Source organism: Stenella coeruleoalba (genome assembly GCF_951394435.1).
Source record: "Stenella coeruleoalba genome assembly, chromosome: 17".
Taxonomy (NCBI): Eukaryota; Metazoa; Chordata; class Mammalia; order Artiodactyla; family Delphinidae; genus Stenella; species Stenella coeruleoalba.
The window spans coordinates 50,038,547-50,059,534 of NC_137163.1; the positions used below are offsets into that span (position 1 = coordinate 50,038,547).

Genomic DNA, 20,988 nt, shown 5'->3' on the forward strand with positions numbered 1-20,988 from the left:
TAAAAGCTACAAAAACTCACAGTTATTGTAGATATGTTTTCAGACGGTCTGCTTTCTCAGTTTGAAATGTGAATAGGGTCTCCTAGCATTTCCTAGGATATAGATAGGCAGCTGGGTCTCTTCCATGTCTAAGAGGCAGCCTTGAAGAACAAAGTTGACCTTGGGTGTAGTCAGATCTCTATTTGAATACTGATTACTCCTCTCTTATTGGTGTGTCCCTGGGTAAGTTATTTAATCTTTCTGGGGTTTTATTCTGTCATTTATAAAAGAGAGATAATAATGCTTAACTCGCAGAATTGCTATAAGATAAATCATGTAAATTGCCTAGTACCTAGTAGGCAGTAAAGGACTGACAGCAGTTGTTATTATTATGGAGATCTGCTGGGGGTAGAACTGAAATTTCAGTGTGACCAAGAAATGGATTCTATACAACAAAGTAACAAAGGCATACTTGGAGACCAAATTATGAATGTCTTGGAAGTTATTCTAGGGAGTTTACTCTACAGGACTTCAGTAGCTTCAATAGTGCCTGACAGAAAGGAAAAGCTTGGGAATTGTCACAGCCAGAATATATTATATAGATATTGATAGACTGTGTTCTCATCCCTTAGGGAGAGTAAGTGACTATGTCATGGAGAGAATTTAAGGAATTAGCTTCACTTTAAAACATAGAGTATCTTCTTTCTATCAGATCATTGATCTCTGCACTTTCTATTGCATTCCTCCATCAGTCATTTTTTTAACATTCACAATCTTATTTACCATTATATCTTTGAACTAACTAAACATTATATATGTTATAAAATATCCTCAAAATAGAAATAGTAAGATGAGTTAAGGATGACAAAATTAAATAATAATCTTTGTATTTTACATAATAATTGCATTTATATTGTTTTGCTCTTATTAGAACTATTTTTTCATGGAGAGTTCTATGGCTGACTATGGTTCATTATTTTGAAAATATTGATTTGATACTTTAAAATATGGCAATTTCAAGATTTGTTTATTTCTTTTTTTATTGGAGTATAGTCAACTTACAATATTATATTAATTTCAGGTGTATAACATAATGATTCAATATTTTTATAGATTATACACCATATAAAGTTATTATAAAATATTTACTATATTCCCTGTACTGTATATTACATCCTTGCAACTTATTTTTTTATACATATATCAATTGTTTGTACCTCTTAATCCCCTTCACCAATCTTGCTCCTCCCCCTACTCCTCTCCTCTCTGGTAGCCACTAGTTGTTCTCTGTATCTGAGTCTGTTTCTGTTTTGCTATATTTGTCCATTTGTCTTTATTTTTGGATTCCACATATAAGTGAAAATATACAGTATTTGTGTTTCTCTGGCTGCCTTACTTCACTAAGCATAAGATCCATATATTTGTAATCTCCTTAAAAATTGCCATGGACAAAAAGACACCTCATAAAGATATGTAAATGCAACAGAAAAAGCTATGTCATTAGCTAACTACAAACCACTAGGCTCGTTCTATAATCTTATTCATCAGTTATGCAAAGGTTTTTTGGCAAAATTCAGATGGCAAATTCTCATCTTCCATGATGTCTATCAATTGTTCTTAAAAACAAATCGAAAGGTGTTGCATTTTCATCTTTTTAACAAATGGACTTACAACCTACTGAAATTATTCTTTTGGCAGGTTATTTTACAGGTGGAAAATTATGTTTCTGGAATTTTAAAGTAGGAAATTCTGAGACAGTTTTAATAGGTGATGTATTTATATCTTTTCTGTACAAATTCATGTGATAATGGAAACACTTCCAGACATGCATCTTTACAAAAATACTCTCTATATAGGGCATATTTCTTTCAAAAGCATTTTTTTCTCCTAATTGCTAAAACATCACTTTTATCTTAATGGGACAGATTTTATGTTCTTTTTATTCATATTCCCAATGTAGCTATTGAGTAGTATATTGCAGTTGACCCTTGAACAACACATGTTTGAACTGTGCAGGTTTGCTTACATGCAAACTTTTTCAATAAATGTATTGGAAAATTTTTTTGGAGATTTATGGCAATTTGAAAAAACCTTGCAGATGAACAACATAGCCTAGAAATACCGAAAAAATTAAGCAAAAGATATGTCACGAATGTATAAAATATATGTAAATATACACATACTTACAAATTATGTTATTCAACTGTTTATGTTGTCGGTAAGGCTTCTGGTCAACAGCACACTATTAGTAATTACATTTTCGGGGAGTTAAAAGTTATACTCAGATTTTTGACTGCGTGGGGGGTCACTACCCCAACCCCTACATTGTTCAAGAGTCAGCTGTATTTGCAACCTCTTGTCTTTATGGAAAATGACAGCACTTTTGTCTTTTTGTAAAAGAAATGCAAAATTTATGTAAGTGTGACAACTTTTTAAGTACTTTGCCCTGAGATAAGCAGGAAACATCTATGTGGTACAAAATATTTTCTTGGTCATTCTCCATCACATCACAAAGTATTACAAAATTTCTTCTTTTTAAAATGACTAATCCATAAATCCATTTAAAAATAGCTGTATTTTGCAATGTGCTGGAATCAAGCTAACTATTGAAGGTGACACACTAAACCTGTTTGTACTGTGGAACTCCATCTCCTCCCTCAGGACACCTGCTTGAACACAGATGATGACTGTATGAAGTCTGTCCCAGTGAGGGAACCAGAATCAATCTGTGCATTAAATAAAAGTGAAGTTTATTTTTTCTTATTTTATAGGTAGGAGAGTTCATGCATAAATGTGTGGATGTGTGTATTAAATACAATGCTCTGGTATTTTGTGTCTAAGTTTCAAAGATATTTTGTACCTCTACGTCAAAGAAGCTAAAGCTGCACCCCACCCCCACCCCAGCCCAATAAAGGCAAGTTCAGTCCATCATCTACATGACTTAGGCTCAAGTAATGTCTTTTAGAAAATTCTCAGTAAAGACAGATAAGGAGACAATGTATCGCAGTACTCTAACTTTCCAGCACAACAACTAACATATAATGGAATCTTATTAAGGGCTGTTGTCTTTTTGTTTGTTTGTTTATTTGTTTGTTTTTACCATTAGAGTTCAGCCATTACTGTTTGAGGGGCTTCACTCCCACAGTTGCTAAATACAAAGTACAATTCACTTTTTTTTTTAAAGCATCTTCATTGGAGTATAATTGCTTTAAAATGTTGTGTTAGTTTCTGCTGTATAACAGTGAATCAGCTATACGTATACATATATCCCCATAACCTCTCCATCTTGCATATTCACTTTTATGCAGAATGATAAAAGTCTCCTTAACCTTTACATCCTAAGTTTTTAGTTTCTATCATAAATTAGAGAATTACATGTTAAAGTGAAAAATATGGTCATGATGATCATTATAACTTTTAGTAATGGCCCCAGCTATTTTCCATCTTTTTGTCCAGTTGACAGTGTCTCTTGATTGGTAAGATGTTCAGTGGAGTATCTTTTGGTCCTTCCACTGCTTCATTTTCATTTAAGAAGCCATTTAAGCAACAGTATAATTCTAAAGAAATTGCATACTATATATGAAATTTCAAACACTGATTCATTCATGGTGGGGATGGGATGGTGATTTAGAGCTCCTTTAGATTTTTGAATGAACAGAAACACTAATTTTTGCCTCATTAACTTATCCTATGAATTTTCAATTTGACCAATTCTGAATGACTGCTCCCACATAAGTTTTTTGGTTAATAGGTAGTTATAATTCATATTTATAGCCACTTTTCAGACTAGACAATTTAGGTCCTAAATTCTGCCACTCTTTATAACCAGTGAATATATGGAATGTCAGTGAAAAATGTCCTCAAGCTTTTGCTAACTTTGCTGATGGTACCACAAAACAAGGTATGATCAGGTTTTAGTTGTTTATTTTGGTTAATAACAGAATTTTACAAGTATGTTTGGAAGTCTCATATTGAAAATGGAAAATAACTTGATAACAATGAAAATTTAACTATTAAAAATACATTCTTCCAGTTGCATTTTATTAAGAAACTCAGTTAATTATATCAGAATAGATTTAAATATTTTGTTAGTAAATATGTTCAATTTAACATGAAGCCAATAATTTTTAAAATGTATGTGCCAATATAATAAAAAATGCATAATTATTTAAAAGGAAGTGATTGTTATCATAAAAATATACTTATCACCCATTTCTTTGTTCTTCCATACTGAGTACTATAATTTGGATCATATAATCACTGGGTATATGAAGCTTGCATTTGGCTTTACCAAACATCAGCTGAAATGAAACTATGCCTGAAATAACTGGCTCAGTCACAAATAGGAATATGGACTGGCAAAGTGATCTTTCAGGTTAAGTAAGATTCCAAACCCTACTTCCCTTTTCTTCCTCTCCAAGAATTTCTATAATATCTAAAATACATCCCTTCATGCCCTAATAAATTTATTATTTTAATCATTTAATTTTTTTTTCAAGAGGAAGGATGTCTGTGTTTCATTTCATTGTGTTCTCTCATTTCAATGTGTTGGGTCCTGTCAGTGAGGGAGATTTAGGGTTCTTGCCTTTGTGATTCACTTGAGTAAATGAGTAATAATATCTTAATTTTATATTAAGGTATTGATAAACTTATTAGCCTCAACAGCTGGAGGAAAATTTACTTCTCTTGATTTCAGTACTGGACTGAGAGATTAAATAAGAATATATATTCTAAAAATGCTCTGCTTACATTTGCCATTAGGCATAAGAACTATTAATGTCTCCTCGTTGTTATTGCTGTTGAAAGCCATATTTCAGGATACCACCCTGATATATGGATATGGATAGCTAAGTCAATTAATACAGGTTTTCACTATATGGTTACATGAAATGTTTGTGACAAGGACACTTTCTTAATGAGTTTACTGGAACTTTGTGTGTCTGCTGCTCCTTATTTATATTAGAATCTAGTAAAGGCAATATCTATTAGCACAGAATTTAAGTGTTTGCCTTTTATTGCCTGATATATCTTCTTGCTCTGCAGAGAAAATAACTCTTCTGGTTTTTCCTCCATTTAGGTAATCACTAAGTGTAGGACATTGGTTTTGTCCACAAGACAGCAAGGTATTTGAATATATTAGTAACAGAGAATGTAATTCAAGGTTAGATTTTGTTGCACCATTTGAGGTTCTGTAGTTGCTTGTTTTAGTGATAATGAGATGGGCTGAATCCTAGACAGTAAAAGGAGTCAAGATTTCCCTCAAAGAAAGCTGTTTGTCTCCTAATATATTTTCTATACTCTCAAATGCACGTCAATCCAGTGAGCAAAATAAAGCAAAGAAAACAAAATAAAAACTAATTTGCCAATTTTTTTACATTTCCCCTTTTTGTTTTGGGACTTGGGGAATTTTCAAGCAATATATGATTCTGTACCCTCTGTAGTTTCTCTTTCAACACAATTCTGACTACTTAAATCTCACCTGCATATTCAGTCTTGCTCATTCCAAGGACAAATCTTAACTTCAGTAGGAACAATTTCAAGAACTCAGAACAATTATTAAGCATAAAATAATAATATGGCTTATTGAGCAAGAATTATGCTGGTGGCTTTATATATTCTCAAGCCTCACATGGACCCTACACATACAATATCATTTCCCCAAAATGCACACATAAAGAAAGTTTTCCTTAATTATCCATTATGTGCATTTTAAAACATTGAAAATACATCAAGGCACAAAATAGGGATATATTTCATACAACAATGTATGAAGATGGATGTCTATGGCATAGTCTTTAAGAGATAAGGTGTACCTTCAAATTTTACTTTGTAGATTTAATTTAATTTTTTATCAAATAAGATACTATAATTTAGTAGAAAACAAAAACGTTATAAAGAAAGGTTTCTTCTATGTCACTTCTATTATACCCCAATTTCCCAAACTTCTTATTGTTCACTACTATAGAATGATGACATGCTAAGCCACCTATCTTGCTCTGTTTGTACAACAAACATGTTTTATTCTATAGAGTAGAATAAGGTTACTTATACCAAAGACTCCTATACTTCTTTGACGATTTCGAGCCAGTGTTTATTCCTGATCTTCACTTTTTGAACCTGATCTTAATTCATTGGTAACTTAAATGTCAGTGTTTACAAAGCACTATGAATTTCGGCCAGAGTGTTTTCCTACCCTTGATGCTGAGTGTACAGTACGGCTTGTATTTGGCTAGTTTTACATCACCATGTTGACCAAATTATCCTCATACAAAGAGCATTAGCATCTTATTATTTAGGGCTGTTAGGTACAGACTTTTTCCTATCATACCAAAAATGATTGGACTCTCAGAATTCTGTGGTCTCAACAACATAAATGAAATAACAGAAAACAAAAGCAAACTCAAGAGAGGATATCCCCTTGGTGATTAAAAAATTATTTAAACAGATATTTGTTTTCATCTGTATTTTATACATTGGATTATATATATATATATATATATATATACACACACATATATAGGCACTGAAGATAAAATTACTACTTGAAAGCATTGTAGGTATAGTCACTTACTTTTTACCTTGACCTAGAGTAAAGCTGTCTACAGCAGGCTTTGCTTCAATAAGAAATGTTATTGAGGCCTTGCTGAATTCATACTATAATGTGATACCAATACAGTCATGTTTGATCTTCCACTGTTTTGTGGAAATTTGCATTACAAATTTTAATTGATAATTATTCCTGGTCAATTATTGATGATGTCAGAAAAGATTTCTTGATTAACCAATAACAATGGTATGAAGAATGGACAACTCAAAGTGACCCATAATCTTATTGACATTGATTTGTCAGCCGAGAAACAGACTTTGATCATAAAATGGTAGATTCCTTAGCCTTTCTGATATTTTACAATTAAAAATAGTTATGCACTTTTTATTCATTTGGAGAAACAGCCTTTCATGATGAATGACATAATATAAAAAATAATTTAGAGAAAAATCACCATTCTTTTTTTATGTAATTCTAACTTATTTGTTTGAAAGCCTAAGGCATAAATCAAATACATATTTTTTAGAGCATGCTATTTTTTCATTATGCACTTAAAATTCATATATTTTATAGTCTCTATTTGTATGTAAATCATAGGGCTTATTAACAGTTTTTTTCTTTGCTGTTCTCACAAACGTGATTGACAGTAGCTTAGCGCCCTTGAGTAACCTAGCAACAAGGTTTCTTACTCTATAGCAAGTAAGAAATGGATGCAAACAAAGTGCTATGGGAAAAAGAAAAGAGTTCAATTTCAGAATATTTGTGCATGTATACTATTAAAAATCACAATGAAATCTAATTTGGGTGAAATTGTTTGAAAATAGGTATTGAATTTCCTAGTAAGTAATATATTGTCAGTGAAATCTTGTCTCCTTCATTCAGGAAAAAAAAAAAAAAAGGTCTATTTCAGACTGTACCACTGTTGACTAGGTTACTGAATATATGTCTTCCCTAGCAGCCTATTCATTATAGATTAGATGAGGAGAGTGTCTGGGCATGTTTTCACTATGTGGTAGATGAGTTTACTAGATGGAATTTCAACAGTAAACCTTCGTGACAGTGATGCATTTGCTAATCCCTTAAATAGTTTTAGAATAAATGTTTTGTCTTATTTTCAAGGGGTTGCGCTGCACTTTTGGGGGGTCAATTTCTTGGAAATACCACAAAAGATTCCACCTTGTGTTTTACATGTTAAAAAGCTGATATATTTAATATCTCTTTTGGTGAAATTTAACTTCTATAATTGCTGTTTATTTTCAATGAGAAAATAACTCTTTTCTGTTTTAATTGTAAGGTCATAATGGAAGTGTATCAGGTATTGGGAGAAAGCTACAACTTCACAGGATCATTATATGATGAATAGACTCAGGTGGGAGGGGAAACAAATACTGGTGAATACCTTCCGTTAAATAGCACAGCTTTTATTTTGTGCCAAAGGCAGAATTACCTGGCCTTTCTCAATCTGACAGGAATCTTCAAGAAATCTTAGAGCCTTATGAAAGATTGAAGTAAGGGACAGCAGGATGGGATATGAGCTGGACATATGATTGTGCATTTAAAATGAATATATAGAATTGTAAAACTAGAAAGCATCCACTCTCTGGTAGAGATCCCCCCCAGATAACCCAAGTTTGGGTTATTTTTAAAATCTAACCTTAAATGACTCGGATTTTGGCTGTAATCATGACTGGGTGTGAGCTCAACATCAATATCTTCCTCTCACTATCCTCCCAAATCTCTCATCCCTAGGGAAGACCAGAACTAAAATCATGATATCCTTAAGGAGAGGGACAAATATTCTCACCTAAATAGTCTGATTTTATCTGTATGTGAAAAGTTTGGTCACTTACATGATTTGGTTTGAAGTGAATCAACTGTAAATAAATGAAAGGATATCATTTACATGAGAAAGAGTTCCCTGTCCTTGAAGATATCTAGCTACAATTGGATAGACCAGTTGCATAGAATTCATACCCCAAATGTCATTATAGAATAATTGGTCTACATGTGATGATGCTACTGGTAACAGCTATAGTCAGTGACTAATTATTCAGGAAAATGACATTTCAGATGTGGCATATGCACATTAACTTCCCCTTTCAGCATAGATGTCTCAGTGGGGTCATACTCTTGAAAAAATATCTTCATTTTGGGAAGTTGAGTTCCTAGAGGGCAGGGATGATCTTATTTGTGATTTTATCCAGTATCTACTATAGTATTCTATACAGTGTAAGCTTGAGACAAATGATTAATCTTTTTCTTTACAATTAGAGTTTGTGTGTATGTTAGAAAGATCTGTAACAACCACTGAAATTATACTAAAATAACCTAAACTACATAATATGTGTTAAAAAGAGACAAAATTAAATAATATATGCCCTTAGGAGAGGAAATAAAGTTTAAAAATCAACTATAGACCGAACTTAATTACCATAAAATTCCTGTTAAATTGTGAAGTTGATCTAAAAAGAGCTGTACTTGTTATTGCAGGTTTGGTTACAGAAGTACGGCTACCTTCCACCGACTGACCCCAGAATGTCGGTGCTGCGCTCTGCAGAGACCATGCAGTCTGCCTTAGCTGCGATGCAGCAGTTCTACGGCATTAACATGACAGGAAAAGTGGACCGAAACACAATTGAGTAAGTAATGGCATCAGCACTCTTTTTTTCTCAGCTCTTGAGCCAAACTAAGTGGTCTGAAAAACCCTTAGTGAACTCCACCAACCACAAATGGAATGATATTTCTCATGAATGTTTCTTTGGAACTTAATCTATGTTAACTCCACTCCCCTGAAATTTCATAAAAAATTAAAACACAAAATTAAGTTTATTCACCTGGACTTAAGCAATACATTTTCAAATTAGGAAAGAAAATACCAACAATGGGAGTTAAAGTAGATGTACAGCTGAAGCCACTACTAGAAGAGTGGTGATAAGTGATGTGCTGGAGCTGGATTGTATGGCTGGAGGGAGTTGTGTGTGCACATCTCTTTCCCTAAATGATATCACAGCAGTAGCTTGAAATTGGCCAAAGTCAAAATATTGAAACCGAGGAAAATAGGAAACTGCAAATCAGGCTCTGTTTTTGAGGGGGAGGGAATCAGAGAGCCAGTTAATAGCTTACTAGCTTTCTGCTAGTGACAATTCTCATACTAGTTAAATCAAGGGAAGAGTTTTCACTGAAAAGTCTGTGCTTTCAATCTTTTAGTAACAAAGGACTTATTTCTACTCTTTAATAATTTGTTATTTTATTTATTGTTTTATCAATCATATGTTCATTTATTTATTCAACCAGTCACACTTTACTGGGCATTTTATCTGTGAAAGAGGCATATACAGATCCAAAAGACATAGTCTCTTCTTCAAAGGAACTTCAAGTTAACTGTGTAGCTAGACACAGTCATAAATTGTTTTACCACAAGTACACTATGAAACAGCATTATTGTTTCTAGACAACAAAGGAGGAAATGATTAATTCTTTTAGTGCAGGGAAGAATTATTTGTGTTCATTGAGTCTTTGATACTCAAAAGTAAATCTACTTCAGCATTTATAATGATCAACACACATTAAACCTACACAATAGGGAAGATAAGAATACATTTTTCTCTCCACTTTTTCAAGTAGAAAACTGAAAGTCAAAGGCTAGTTGAAGTCCAGATTAGTTTCAGAGTCCAGATTTTTTGACATTTACTTGGGGAAGTTTCCACTATACCATGCTGTGTACCTTTGAGAAATGACACATTTTTCTTAAATACCTGAAGTGCCTGGACTCAGGAGTATATAATTAATTCTTACATGTTAAACTAATTAAATATATAATTTTAAAATTCTATTTTGCCTTCTAATACTTAAAGTATGATGTTAGTCATACTATTTCTATTTCATCAAAACAGAAAAAAACATATAACAATGGCTTGAAGATTAAACAGTTTTCAAGCAGTTTGAAAAACTAAATTGGGATAGGGAGGGTGGGAGGGAGGGAGATGAAAGAGGGACGAGATACGGGGACATATGTATATGTATAACAGATTCACTTTGTTGTAAAGCAGAAACTAACACACCATTGTAAAGTAATTATACTCCAATAAAGATGTTAAAAATAAATAAATAAATAAATACATTACCTCTCCTAACATTTTTCATAGATACTTAAATATTGAATTTGATTTGAGTCTGTGAAAACAGAATGAAGAATTAATATAATGCATTCTGTGAGAATGAGAAACCTGTTATTAATATTGGGAATACAATTTTGATATTTTGGATCTACTGCCCTGTAATCATCGCAATTCTCTCTTAATAGTATACTATCAAAAGTTCATTTTAAGTCATAAGATACCTCTTATACAAAATAAATATAGTGTTAAATTAATAAGCAAAACCTCCAGCAAGCCCTGTGTTTCATTGCTGTGTACAATACAGAACTCCATTTATATTGTACTCTATCCCAACAACTTAAAAAGCGCTCTGGACAAGCTTTCTTGTTCCCTAACGCAGAGCTGATACCTTCTAATTCACTTTTTTGGAAATTATGACACAGTTTTTAAAAATACAATAAATGGTGACTTGGGAAACAAATTATTTTAAATATGCTTATTACTAGATACTAAAATTGAGAGAGTGGAGTCCTATAAAAGGTGTCATTTGTGTTTCCCCCCACTTTTGAAAGCCCCTGCTAATCATTGAAAAGACTCAGGATGGATAAGTTTGATTCCCTAAAATAGCTAGAAAAAGGTCTTTGTCAGGACATAATGGAAGAGGAATGTGTGCAGGATTTATTTGGACCCTTCCTGTGGAAAGGGGTCTGAACAGCAGTATGAAGTAAAAAATGCAGAGGTGCAGAAAAAGACACGAGTCTTTTCCTGGCATACAGTGGCTCAGATTACAGACCAAAAGAAAGGAATGTGTCAGTGTGCAGGTGTTAAAGTAACATTTCTGTGAGCTATAGCATTATAAAGAAAAGATCAACTAAATAAGCAGCCTTAAATTTAAAACCAACCAGTTTTTCTGCTTGCTTTTTGTTTTTTTTCTTTAAAAGAGTTTTGTTCTAACTCAGTTATTTTGAAATTAAAAATGCATCTTTCTCTTTAAAGAGAGTGTTACACTTGGTCGTTATTTCTATGTGAACCCATTAAAGCCTTGTTGAACCCTGGTCCTTTCCCTTCCTAGACTGTGATGCCTCCTCTGTCCTCTGTGTCATTCTCATTGTCACTCATACTAGAAACCCTGCTTCATACTAGAAGCAGCTTCATTTGCTTCCTGTCTGTTTTTTTCCACTGATGTATCCCCAGTCTTGGGGTATTGTTGCTCAGGGTACTCAGCTCAAATTATGTACCATTTTTGTAAGTGTAATCCCTATAATCATGCTACTTAAGCAATTTTCTGTGCTTCTGTAATATTAAATGAATGTGTGGTAACAATCCATGCTGAAATTGCATTCTATTATTTTACATAGTCAAATTATAATGTATGATTTTTTTCATCTAAGTCTTATTACATAAAATATGTAGTAAAATTAGAGACCTAGAATTATTCATCAGTATTAAAATAATGTCTTAGGATTCATTCATTCATTACGGCATTTAAATGCCATAAACATTTATCTAATTTTAGAGTCTTGTTGAAATCAATTGTTTTTAAATAAAGTAATTATATTCTTTTTTGGCAGACAGACATTTGGCGGATTCAATCTATAATTCTTGGGTAATGAAAAGTAATGATGCCAATTATAATAATCCCTATATTACATTGAAGAAATTAACCATTTTCATGCAACAAATCTGGTTAGTACCTTAAGTGGCATATTATATAGCTTTTGAATTAACATTGGTATTGGAGAGATAGTAGTGGTAAATACTTATACCATCCCCACCCAAAATGAGCTAATTATCATATGTTGCAATGGTTCTTTTAAATTATTGGTTACTTAGCTAATTTTAGTAAGCAAGCTCACTTAAATTTCTTAATAAGTGAATTAATCTATGTTATGCATAAAAATGCAGAGTTTTGCAAGGACGGAAAAGGATAGCAAGGCAATAATAAGAATGAGTCTAATATGTTTTTATAATATTAATAATAAGTATTTTAAAATTTTAGTTTATCTTTTTATGTGTGCACAATGTTATGCCCTGAAGCATACTTGATAGGATTTGTAAGGTGATCTTTCTTTCTGTTTATATCTCTCTCTCTTTCTTTCTCTCTCTCCATATATATATATATGTGTATGTGTGTGTGTATACACATACAAACATATATACATTTATACATGTATACTGGATGATCTTAGTAATTCTGTTTAATTTATTTAAATCATGCCCAGAAATTTGTCTTAATTAAAAATTATTTTAAGACTGAATAAGTAGCTTTATTCAAAGAATTATTATGAAACTGTAGTGATATTTGAACTCCTGATTTTGGAATTCAAGTATTTATTTAGATATATCAAGAACTACAAGTTTTTTGGTTTACTTATCCAGATGTTCCATGATTTTTTTTCTTTTGTCTAAATTATCAAGTTAAGACTCTTCATTTTCAATTTGGATATAAAAGATAGATCCATCAGTAATTAAAGATTTTTCTTTGTTATTTTTTAACATAACAATGGTACTCAAAGCTATAACATTATAGCATGGATCAGTCCACATCTTGGTAGCTGCAGAAGGTTGGTTAACAGCTAAATGAGCAGGGTCCTTAGAGCCCCATTCCAAAAGGTAAAAGGTGAGAGGTGAAAGCTTAAGAAAGAGGTGACGCTGTAACAGAGCTTTTGTTCACATTGCAGATCATGGAGGCTTAATACACTTATTCTCTGTGCTTGGGTTTTTAAGTACTTTAACTTTGCAGTTTCAGCTTTGGAAATAACGTGTGGGTCCATGCAGGCTGCTAATGAGTTGATAGAAAAAAGAAGCTCTGGACCAGAGTGAGCTATCAGCCTATCTACATTTTGAGCCCTAAGTTAATTTTCTTTTGAAAAATCTTCTTCATTATTATTGAACTTGAATACAAGCAAAGCCTAAGGATTTTTAACATAATAAATATAAGCATATTTTAAAATTTCTAGAAAGATTTCTTGGGACAACTATAATCATAGGTATTACTCTTACCTTTCATTAGAACTTGGAAAAGTTTGGAGGATAGAAACCTGTTTAATATATTATGTTGATGAATATTTTCTAAGATTACTTATGCCTAAGGCACAAAATATATATTTTTGAGTATTTTTTCCCTTGGTAAAGGTAGATATATGTACACAGGGCCACTGTGTGGCACAGCCCCAACCCCAAAGCCAAAGAGTGGCATTCCCATCTTATTCTATTGAGGAGCTGCCTTCCTGCAGCCCCACTATAGGGGCATCAGGGGCATGGACTACAACTTGAAGGAGCTTCTTGGAGTCATGCAGTGGGCAGCCCTATATATTAGTTGGACATGAATGCCCAACTAATTAATTTCTTTTTTAACTGAAGCTAATGGATACTGTTTCCTATATAGTGGCTTTTAACATTACTGTAAACTTGCTTAGAAGATTATGGTTACTTTATTTACATAAAACAGAAGATAATGTGTCTGTTGGCATATTTGTTATCAAAATACTAAGAATATCCCTGTCTTGAATAACAAAGTGCTTTATGTCAACATACAAGTCAAAATGAACTGAAAAATGTAGAAACATAGATATCTGTATGCTGCTGCTGCTGCTTCTACTACTACTAGTATAACTACTTCCTGATATTTTAAAAATAATATTAAAATTATAAGTTAATAATAATAGCAGTTACTATCTGCCAGGACCTGTTCTAAGTATTTCACCTGATTTAACTAATTGAATCCTCACATTAACTCAATAATAGTACAATCATTTCATTTTATAGAAGAGGAAACTAAGGAATAGAAAGAAACAGTAGACTGAATAATAGCACAGGGCTTGTGAGTCAGTGAAGCTGGATGGGAACCCTGGCAGTCTGGCTCTTGGATCCCTGCTTCCAACTTTTATAATGTAACTCCTCACAAGATAACTGATTTTTAGATATTTTTCATTTTTAAATTGAGTTAATTTAAACAAAGACATTAATGATCCACCAAACTAGTTTAAAAATGCTCCGTATTCTAAACAGTTAAACCAATACTGAATATCAGTATTATATTTATGAAAATTGGGGTGGTGCCGTGACTTACAACTTGAAATTACAAAATGTCTCTCTTGTAGCTCACTGCCCCCCACCCCCACCCCCACCCCCCGAGCCCAGTGCTCATTCCCTATGTCTTTGTTTGCTTTAGAATGTCAACTTAAAATTCTTAGCAAGGCTTCCCTGGTGGCGCAGTGGTTGGGAGTCCGACTGCCGATGCGGGGGACACGGGTTCGTGTCCCGTCTGGGAGGATCCCACATGCCGCGGAGCGGCTGGGCCTGTGAGCCATGGCCACTGAACCTGTGCATCCGGAGCCTCTTCTCTGCAATGGGAGAGGCCACAACAGTGAGAGGCCCGCGTGCCACAAAAAAAAAAAAAAAAAAAAATTCTTAGCAAATGAGTCAGTAAAGAAGCACAGATATATGAGTGTGTGTTGACACACTGAAAAAATAAGTGTTTTAGCTATGATACTTTCACAAAAAAGTACGACTTGAAAATCACACACACACACACACACACACACATACACTTCAACACCTTTCCTTTTCATATGATGTAGTTATTACCTTGGGTGAGACAATCAATTTTACTTTTGCATGCAAAAGTAAAATTGCACTCTTTACTTCTGCACTCTTGTGTATAGGTAAATATGGGATTTATCAAATTGATATATGAATGGAACTAACATTTTGGTGCATGATAACTAGAAATGAACTGCCAGACTCTAACTGAATAAGAAAATTAACATGCCAATTTTACATTTAATATTAGACAGCATTTAACTCATTGATGAATTCTAGTAAACACTGACCATTCTTGATATCACTGAGAACTTTAAAAATTGTAAGAGAAAGAAACAAATGCTTATAAAATTAAAGAACAAATGTTTGGAATCACATAAAAATCCCAAGGACAGATTTAGCTCAGATACTGTGTGACATATTTAGTGTCAAGATGTGCTCTGATCATGTTTTTGGGATTTTACATATTTTGATAATTAATACCTGCTAATATCTCTGTGCCAGAATATTTGGGTACATGTATTGGTGAAATTAACATAGAGCTATCTTGACCAACCCTCATTAAGTGTTCTTTGAATTAAATTACTAGTTTATATTACCTCATGCCTGTTCTTATGTTTATTTCTTACACTTAAGTCATCTACATTATGATTTAATTTTATATAAAGTTTCACACAACATCTCTCTGCATAGTAAGCATTTGTTCAAGGCACAGAGCTGTAAGAGTTACAAAGTCCTCAAGAAACATATAGGATAGTGAGGGAGATCGGTATGTGCAAAAAAAAATGCATGAAGACAGTTCATTTGCTTCATGTTCTTCACTGGAAGCTTCCCTGGGCACCGGTCCCATACAGGCGTCTCTGGTTTGACTCGCAGGCTAGTAGAAGACAGAGACAGAGATGTACACATTGTAATATACACTATAATACATGCTGTGTTGAGATGGTAAACTGTACCTGTGGGAGTTGAATAATGAGGAGGATTAGGATTGTCATTGTAAATAAGGAGGCAAAAGTATTCCAGAGTTCACTGTATACAAAGGCAGAAAGAGGTTTGTTTCTGTAGAACTTGTGTGGATCTTGGGAAGCAGGGAGATGGGGGGCATCCTTGCTAAGTATGCCTGAATAAGATTCTGTCTATAAAAGAATTTCATACTTAGAATGTATAGTAAATACATCAGTGTTTTGAAAAATTTATCTTTAGGAGTGAGAAGGCACTGTTGAGAGTAAGAGATACAGAGAAGTTTTAAAGGCAGAAGATACTACATCATGATTGATTGGATGTGAAGAGAGATCAGTGGAAGATGTTACCTGGATACCTGGCTTAGGCATTAGAAAGACTTTGGGCTGAGATAAGGTATCAGAAGAATTGGTGCAAATTTGGAGCTGAAAAATCATAATTTTAAATTACATGTAAAATTAGAAATGATGACAAGATAGCTAGATGGAGATGTGAGAAGACTTAACTAATTATATTGTTTTTTTGTTTTTTGTTTTTTGTTTTTATCATGAATGTCTTACCTTAGACTGGAACTCAGCAAGAACCCCTTACCTTATCTTTTATACACACTTTTTTTTCATATATCTCAGCATATTATAAAAGCCTAAAAATATTGTAAGATAAATGGATCAGGATAGAATGAGTAAATATATAAACAAATAGTTGGAACATAAGAAAGAATTATATGAAATGGGCAAAAGCTGAAGAAATACATAAGGAATTTAGCAGAAATATGTTTCAGCATAGGAATCTAATACTCATCCCTAAAAGCCCTGTCCTTTGGAAGATGCAATGTTTCATTGAGAAAACTTTTACTAGGTCCAACATATGCACAACTTAAAATGGAAATTTACATTAGTAAATTTAAATGTTTTCAATGGCTGTCTTCATCTTTTAACTTTATGTATTGTTAAAGTAATTTTAGAGAATATATCCTCATTGAAAACATATTTCATCTGATAATGTATCAGGATAAATACAAATTGTCAAATTTTATCCCACAATCCATTTCAAAATTATTTCTTTCCCTAGAGTGTTTACTTCAATATTTTCTTTAGCTAAATGTAAGTGTAATCACATCAACATTAAGTAAATTTATTCATATTTAATAATTATTTATTCTCACAGCACTTTCAGGGAGATGTCAGAATAAGTACTTGGTTAAGAAATATAATTTTTGTTGAGAGTATGATTAATGAAATAGCCATTGATAAAAGCCACTTAAATTATCATTAATTAATTAATATTAACCATTAATGCTTAATATTTGTTAGTTGAATATGTATCTAGATCTTACAGAATATAATAAAAATATGTTTTCATTAAAAAATGTCCCTATCCACCTATTTATTAAGCCTCTTTTAAATTTTAGAGGTTGTACAGGTACAGGGAGTATGTAGATCTCCTGCCCTTGAGTGTTTTACACTCTAGTGAAATATATCTCAAACTTAGTGATTTAGAGCAGGAGTCCCCAACCCCACAGGCCACGGACTGTTAGGAACAGAGCCGCACAGCAGGAGGTGAGTGGTGGCTATCGAGCGAAGCTTCATCTGCCACTCCCCATTTCTCCTTATCATTTGCATTACCAACTGAACCATACGCCCCGCCATGGAAAAATTGTCTTCCGTGAAACTGGTCCCTGGTGCCATAAAAGGTTGGGGATTGCTAATTCAGAGTGGCCTGGGAGTTTTAGTTAAAAGTAAAAAATCTCAATTCTTGGCTCCAGAGACTTCAGTTCCATAGGTCTGTATAACTTTCTAGGCATTAGCATTTACAAGACATCTCATTTGGTTTGGAGACTTTAATAAAGGGAAAGAGTGATTTCCTGAAGTAACTCTACAATGCATCATAAACTAGGATGGAGTTTGTTAAGTCTGTTAACTGCAATGTCTACATTTTTCCTGGTAGGAGAATAAAAAAGGAGAAACATATAATGCTTATCAGAAAAGTGTTTTCTTTCTTAAAAAGTAAAAGTCATGCTTTCATTGTTGCATGATGTTATTCTTATGTTTATAAAAGCTAGTTAGCTGATTTATCCATGTAATATGTAAACTATTTCAGTCATTTTCATGAAATGGACATCTTTAGACAGTCATCTCTGCAGTCAATTATTTTCCATTTAAAGAGTATAGAAATTATTTGATGAAATATAACAAAAATTAATTATTTTGCTCATTTCCACTTTCTGAAGCCTGTAATGCTATGAAGATTCTGCTTCAGTTCTGTAATTGTTAAATTAAATGGGCTAATGGATGATAAAGCCATTTTGAGTCACTAAAGAAAAACTAATAAAAATCATGTCAATCTTTCTCCTTAGACAAGAAGCAAGACTACATAGAAAACATGACAATGGTCAAATGAGACTCTCTAGAAAAAAATTTAGACAACTATATCTATATAAGTATTAAAAATCAATAAATCAAAACCAGCATTTTATTTTCCCAATGCTAATATTTAAATTTTACTGGTGTCATACTAAACATTACATTCAGAAATAAATTTCTTAAGCAGTGAATTCAGTTACTATTAAAGGTTCAAAGAGAATGGCTGTTATTTGAAAATTGGGATAATGCTTAAAGTGTAAAGAAGAAAAAAGTGGAGAAAGGCAAATGTTATTCTAAACAACAATTTCCTTCTATTTAAGCTAGAAGAGAGTAGCATATATCTTCTTGATTCCTGGAGTTTAGGTCATGTAATAGATTTTAAAAATTGTTGAATGTTAAAGCTGAAAGAGACCTTAGTGAAAATTTATTTTAAAAAGTCTCATTTTCTGAATGAGACTTTCCCAAGGTCATACATCTGTTAACAGCAGATTCTAGTTAGAAGCATCAGAATACCTTAGTTTACAGTTAGCTCAAAATGAATTAGAAAGAAAAGTTATCTAAAGCATATGAGTTATAAACTAGTGATTCTTGATCATTCCAGAAAAAAAAAATGCTTTCTACAATACTTAGATTCAAATTGCAAGAAAACTGACAAAATTCTCCTTTATGTTTTCCCGTTTTTATTACCACTGCCATAACTTCTCAATGGATTTCTCTTTGAAATTAATGATTAGCGTTGTTGGTAAATAACTGGAAAATATTGCTTTTTGCAGCTGGATGAAGAAGCCTCGATGTGGTGTACCTGACCAGACAAGAGGTAGCTCCAAATTTAATATTCGTCGAAAGCGGTATGCGTTAACAGGACAGAAGTGGCAGCACAAGCACATCACTTACAGGTAAAAGAGCTAATGATGAATTACTGTTTCTTTTCAATTTTTCACAACTATGTATTTCGACATTTTGTTTGAGATCTTATGCACACTGACTACATGGTAACATATAGTGATGTAATGTTAACATAAAAAAAAATTGCAATTGAGAAGAGAATAAATTGTCCATTTGGGGACCCTGTAGACAGACATTCCTTGAAATACTTTTGTAAGCTAGATCTTCCAGCTTCTTGAATAAATGTTAACATTCTGAAAGACTTTCAGATGAGTATTCTAACACACAACATTCTTTATCAAGTATTTATAATCTAAAAAATTATAAAATAATAAAGTATATAAATAATTGCAATTTAAACAATATATCTTTGAATTATTAACTAACTTTTGGTATCAGAGCAACCATTTAACTTTTTACAACAATGCAAATGGATCATCCTTTCTTGTCTTCAATGAAGCATGCTTAAGGGATGAGAGTATCTTCCAATCTGGAGTAGCAATTGCTGCTAGTTCATATTCATTCATTAACTGATTGAACAACGTTTTATTGAGTACCAGTTTGGACAAAGAACAGTGCTAGTTACTGGGGATATTACAATAAATAAAACATAGGGATTCCATCCATCCTCATGGAATTTACAGTCACGTGGAGAAGTTTAACAATCATATAAATGTGATGATGCCTGTTTTGAAAGAGAAGGAACAGGATGCAAGAGAAATGTAAACCATGTTTATTCAACCCAACTTAGAAAACCAGGGCTGGCCTCCCTTCTGTCTTGAGAGTAATATGGAGTATTAAAGGAAATTCTTTATATGATCACCTTAACAGATACAAAAATGCGTTCAAGAAAATTTAACCTCCATTTATGATAACTAGGAATCAAAGCAAAGACAGATAATCAGAAAAATGGCATCTACAAAAACAAAAATTACAGCTTCATTATGTATTTCACATATAATATGACAACTGTAACATGAGATGTTCGGAAAAAAATCGTTAAGTGAAACAACAAAAAATACCTGCTATCTCTATCTCCATCCAATAACATTGTGCAACTACTTATAGTTGTAAGGTAATAAAAGAGAATAAAAGATATAAGGATCTGTAAAGAAATAAAACTATCTTTAGTCACAGTTGTATCACTTTCTAACAGAACACCCAGAATAAACTCTAGATATTTTTTTTAGAAATAATAAAAGAATATATCCAGCTTTAAAAATAATTAGTAGATTTTATTTTTAGAGCAATTTTAGGTTTACAGAAAAGTTGAGCAGATAGTATGGGTAGTTCTCACTGCCCCACCTCTTCCCAGTATACACCCTCACATAGTTTCTCCCATTATTAAGATCTTAATTAGTATTAGATATTTGTTACAATTGTTGAGCCAGTATTGCTCTATTACTGACTAAAATCGATAGTTTACACCACAGTTCACTCTTTGTGTTGTAGTTTTATGGATTTTGACAAATGCATAATATCATATAGTATTACAGTGTCATACAGAATTAGTTTCACTGTTCCGAAAATCCTTTGTTGCACCTATTCATTCCGCTTCTCCTTAGGACACTACTGATGGTTTTAATGTCTCTATAGTTTTGCCTTTTCTAGA

At 32.8% G+C, this 20,988-nt stretch overlaps 1 protein-coding gene across 1 annotated transcript in view; it reads left to right on the plus strand.

Annotated features, from left to right (window-relative positions):
* The window catches only part of MMP16 (matrix metallopeptidase 16), a gene marked incomplete at its 3' end in the record, with an annotated part of 341,610 nt that overhangs the window by 144,398 nt on the left and 176,224 nt on the right, over positions 1–20,988 (plus strand). Inside the window, exons 2-3 of the mRNA XM_079902241.1 lie at positions 9,017–9,165; positions 19,265–19,387. Coding sequence (XP_079758367.1) covers positions 9,017–9,165; positions 19,265–19,387 — 272 coding nt within the window. The remainder of the gene's footprint in view (positions 1–9,016; positions 9,166–19,264; positions 19,388–20,988) is intronic.